This window comes from Tripterygium wilfordii, chromosome 4 (genome assembly GCF_013401445.1).
Source record: "Tripterygium wilfordii isolate XIE 37 chromosome 4, ASM1340144v1, whole genome shotgun sequence".
NCBI classification, from domain to species: domain Eukaryota; kingdom Viridiplantae; phylum Streptophyta; class Magnoliopsida; order Celastrales; family Celastraceae; genus Tripterygium; species Tripterygium wilfordii.
In genome coordinates, this window is record NC_052235.1 from 12,491,946 (window position 1) to 12,496,666 (window position 4,721).

At 35.1% G+C, this 4,721-nt stretch overlaps 1 protein-coding gene across 1 annotated transcript; it reads right to left on the reverse strand.

Annotated features, from left to right (window-relative positions):
• Window positions 1–523: 523 nt before the first annotated feature.
• LOC119996972 (receptor-like protein 14) lies at window positions 524–4,318 on the reverse strand. Its single transcript, XM_038843750.1, has 4 exons — window positions 4,000–4,318; window positions 3,585–3,677; window positions 2,874–3,023; window positions 524–2,792 (listed from the first exon to the last, which is right to left on the reverse strand). The coding sequence occupies exons 1-4, from the start codon at window positions 4,316–4,318 to the stop codon at window positions 670–672; spliced, it is 2,685 nt and encodes an 894-aa protein (XP_038699678.1). The 3' UTR covers window positions 524–669.
• Between the last annotated feature and the right edge of the window lie 403 nt (window positions 4,319–4,721).

Below are 4,721 nucleotides of genomic sequence, written 5' to 3' on the forward strand. Positions count from 1 at the left end.
CTTGACAGCAAGCTTTTGAAGTCCGGTCCTCAAATTAAACAAGACAAGTACTCCAGAAAAGAACTCAAAAACCCTATTATATTTCTACTTTGATTGTTCTGTCTTTGTAGTTGTGTGCCAAGTCATACAAAAAATAAATAACAATCTCGAAAGAATTTCTTTGTCATTATTTCTAGGGAAATTTCACGTAAGGACAAAAATTATAAGTTGTATTTCAATAAGTATCACTTAAAAAAAAAACTTTTAAAAAAAAAGGACGAAACCTACAAACTTACAAAATTTTCCCATGAATATTAAAAAGTTATTTCTTCCTCCTCCTCATTCTCTATCTTCTTGTTCCTTGAGGTGTGTGCTTGCACACTCAGTAATGGATGGCATCTGGTTCGTTTACTACTATGCATATATTTTGGTAACTATTGATTATCAGAGTGTGCAAGCACACGTTTTCAGAAATTTTGGATATAAGATATTGTATCTTAGTGTGCAAGCACCACAATTGTTAATATGAGATAACATCCACTACTGCATTACAAAACTGAAATATGACAAAGTTGTACTACTTATTGGAACTTGTCCATTACAAACTGAAATATGACAAAGTTGTACCACTTATTGGAACTTTAAACCATCAATCTGAGCCATAAGACTATTTTTCAGCACGTCTACCACTTACTGGAACTTGTCCACCAGAAAATAGTAAAAAGTGTTGAAACACAATTCAATGTGGTAAAACCATGCATGTCGCCAATATGAATTTATGTACAAGACTATTGTTACACCAAATAGTGCAATGGTGTAAGTCACCACAAAGGTCACCCAAAAAAACGCCATGTCCATGAAACCATCATCCACGCTTTCTTCTTTAGAGGGATATATAGGGAGTGGAGCAAAAGGAGTCTCACCACAAGTGTTGTTCAATGGGGGTCCACAGAGAAGAGGATTTCCTTCATAACAACTATCGTTGAATGTCCCGAATTGAGCTTTGAAATCCGGAACTGGGCCTGATAAATTATTATGTGCTACACTAAACACTGCCAAAGTGTTTACCTCGGTCAATTGAGGAGGAATTCGACCATTTAAGTCATTGTAGGAAAGATCGAAACTTTCTAACTGCTTTAGCTTTGAAAATGATGCAGGGATTGAACCACTCAAACTGTTGTGAGATAAATTTAATGCTCTCAGATTACTCAAATTTCCAAATTCAGGGGGAATTTCTCCAAAGAATTGGTTGCAAGATAGATCGATTCCGTACATGTGATCAAGAATGAATCCTGTGTAATTAAGGGAGTTCCTCTTTGATGTAAACTCTACCATTCCTTCCAATGCAGACCTCATAATGTTGAAGTTGTCCCACCCACCTATCTCAAAAGGATACGAGAGGTGGAATCCCATAGTAAACGAAAAATGACTTAGGCAGGGAGGCAAGCGTCCAGAAAGGCTATTTGAGGAGAGATCCAATATGTTTAATCGACTCAAGTTGCATAACTGACTAGCAATATCACCATGGAACTGATTTCCTTGCAAAATAAGAATCCCCAAGCTTGAGAGGTTTCCGATCCAGTTTGGTATTGTGCCACTGAAATTGTTCCCTCCAAAATCCAAAGTAACCAAATCGGTCATATTAAGAAACGATTTTGTCATTGGCCCTCTCAATTTGTTTCTTCTCAAAAGGACATGATTTAGATTTCTCAATTCACTGAAACAATGTGGTATAGGCCCAGATAAATTATTCCTAGAGAGATCCAAGAATTCAAGGTTATAAAGTTTGCAGATTTCTTGCGGAATAGAACCCTCAAATAGATTATCAGACATGCCTATTTCAGACAAGCTTGACATATTGGACATGGATCTTGAAAGCTTGCCTGACAAAGAGTTATGGCTGATATCCAATGTTTTCAAATACTTCAATGATGAGATATCAGGTATTTCTCCTACAAAGTTATTTCCATCTAACAGCAAAACTTCCAAACTTATTGGGTTAAACATGGTAGGAACGAGCCCAGAAAATTTGTTGTTTGAAAGTTTGATGAGCCACAACGGAGTGTTAGCAAAATGCTCTTTTATTTCTCCGGAAAGTTGATTGTTTGAGAGGTATAGAGTATTTAAGGAAATTATCTCACCCAAACTTGGAGGGATGGTACCTTGAAAGGAATTCTCGGATAGATCTAAGCTCCATAGATTTGGAAAAATAAAAGATATATTTGATGGAATGTGACCAACTAACTTGTTGTGGGATATGTCTATCATAGACATGTTTAGATTAGGATGTGATGGCAATTGAAATGGGCCGAAAAATGAGTTATCCACCAAGTAAATCTTTTCTAATCTTGTGTTATTCTCAAACAACCAACTGGGAAATGCTCCACCAAACTTTGAACTGTAGAGGCCAAGATATCTCAAGTTGAATTGATGGTATAAGAAGTTGGGAAAATTTGCATTTGAATTATTTGGTATGAAATTTGACAAACTCAATACCTCTGGTTGGAATTTTGGAGTCCAAGAATAAGAGGTGGATTCTTCAATCAATTCGTTACCATCGGCCAGTACCTTTTTAAGGCTTGAGTGGTTTGCGAATGGCTTGAGGGTTACTTGAAAGTGATTATATCGTAGTGAAAGGGATTCAATAAACTTGAGGTTGGGTATGGGAGTGGAAGCAAGATTTCCTGTGAATTGGTTGTGAGAGAGATCCAAAACACGAATAGATGACAGATTTGCCAAACAAGGTGGAAGTGTCCCTTCAAGTTCATTGTCATCAAGATCAAGCTCCTCCAAGTTTTTTAAGTCGCACCAGCCTGCAATTGAATCATCATGATTTGATAAATGAATTTTAATTTTGTTGTTGAAATGTATTAAGTTGATGAGAGATTTTTTACCTCGATTGGGTAGGGTTCCTTTGAGACCACAGCTACTCAAACGAAGAACTTTGAGAGAAGTGGAAGATCCAACATGAGTTTGAAGAAAATCTTTGTGAAGCCTAGATTCGTCTAGAAACAATTCTTCCAAGGAACTCAAATTAAACAACTCTGTAGCATATATATTAATTCAGTACACATCCACAAGCAAAACCTGCCATATAGTTATTATTATTCATTAAATTTGAATATTATATATAATGGGGATAGGGGAGCTCCAATTCTTTATTAAAACCGTGTTAAATCATGAATTAAAATATGTGTTGAATATTTAAGTGTTCATAATATTATAATATAGTAGATTTTGAAAAAAAAAAATTTAATACAAAATTCTAAACCATAAACCTCTAAATCCTTAACTATAAAGCCCAAAAATTAAAAATTAAAGCCTAAACCCTAAACCTTAAACACTAATTCCTAACTCCTAAACTCTAATATGTAATTTTTTAAAAAACATTTCATGATTTAACGTAAGTTTTGGGAGGGAATTGAAACCAAAATTGGAGGTAAGAATTGGAGCCCCTCGATCTCATCCCATTGTAGTGAATATATATTTTAAGGAAGTAATATAATGTCATGTAATTATGGAAATATTCTAGAGTTTACCGTTGCCGTCTAAGGTTGTTCCCATTCCATTAGCACTTAAAGAAAGAGAGTTGAGAGAAGAAAAACCACTCAAAGAGAATATAATGTTGTCATTGAAATGATTATATTCCAGATCGAGCTTCTCCAGTTTCCTTAACCTCAACGACAACATTTCAAATCCTGCAAATAGGTTCAGTAGCAGTCTCTGACAAGTTTAATTAGAATCCATATATACATCTACATAACAAGATATATTGAACTAAAGGAGTTCTCCTATGCGCACTTAAAGTGCGAATCATTTATAAAAGGCATGGATGAGTTAAATGACTAGTGGGACTCACTATTTGAATCCCACATATTTCAAATCAATAGTGAAATCATAAGTTCGCACTTTTAAGTGTGTATAGAATAATTCTCGTATTAAACTATTAAATAATGAAATAGGATATATATATATATATATATATATATTATTTACAGAATTTGGAAAATAAATGAGTACCTTGGTTCTTCACACAACCAGCTATATGATTGTTGCTCAAATCGAGACTTGTGAGTTGTTCAAAAGGGAAAAAATAAGAGACGTTGAGATACCACCATTTTGTCTCCGTTGCTCCATAAGCAACATTGAGTTTGGCTATTCTACCAGTTTTGGCATTGCACTCCACCATTTCCCACTCACAACAGTTTGAACTAGTCTCCTCTGCCTTCATAGGCCAATAGAGATTCTTGAAGAATGGTTTGAGTTGCAAGAGAGCCTCCCTCTCTTGCTCCACACACCCATGACTCCAACCCAACAACATCAACATAATTATCACCATTCCTATCCAGTGTTTCATATTTCTCTCTCTCTGTTTTTTTTTACAGAATTGCTGCTTCTACATGGATATATATATAGGAGATCGTGCTTGCTGACAACTTGCATGCTTTGGTCACATCTTGACTTGGGTTCAACCAAAACATCAATGGAAGGTGTATTTTGGCCCAACCCCTGATTTCACCTTCATTTGGGGTCCAATTGGTTACCCTTGTATTTGAATGGTAATTGTATTCACGTTACACGACATTCTTTAGTTTAATTTTAATTTTTTTAATTTTTTACAATCACATTATTACCAGTACTTGACATATATTATAAAATTTGTAATTACAATACCTATCAAAACTTGGTATTTTGATTACGCGTAATAGAATTCCTATCACAATTGCACTACATGCATTCCA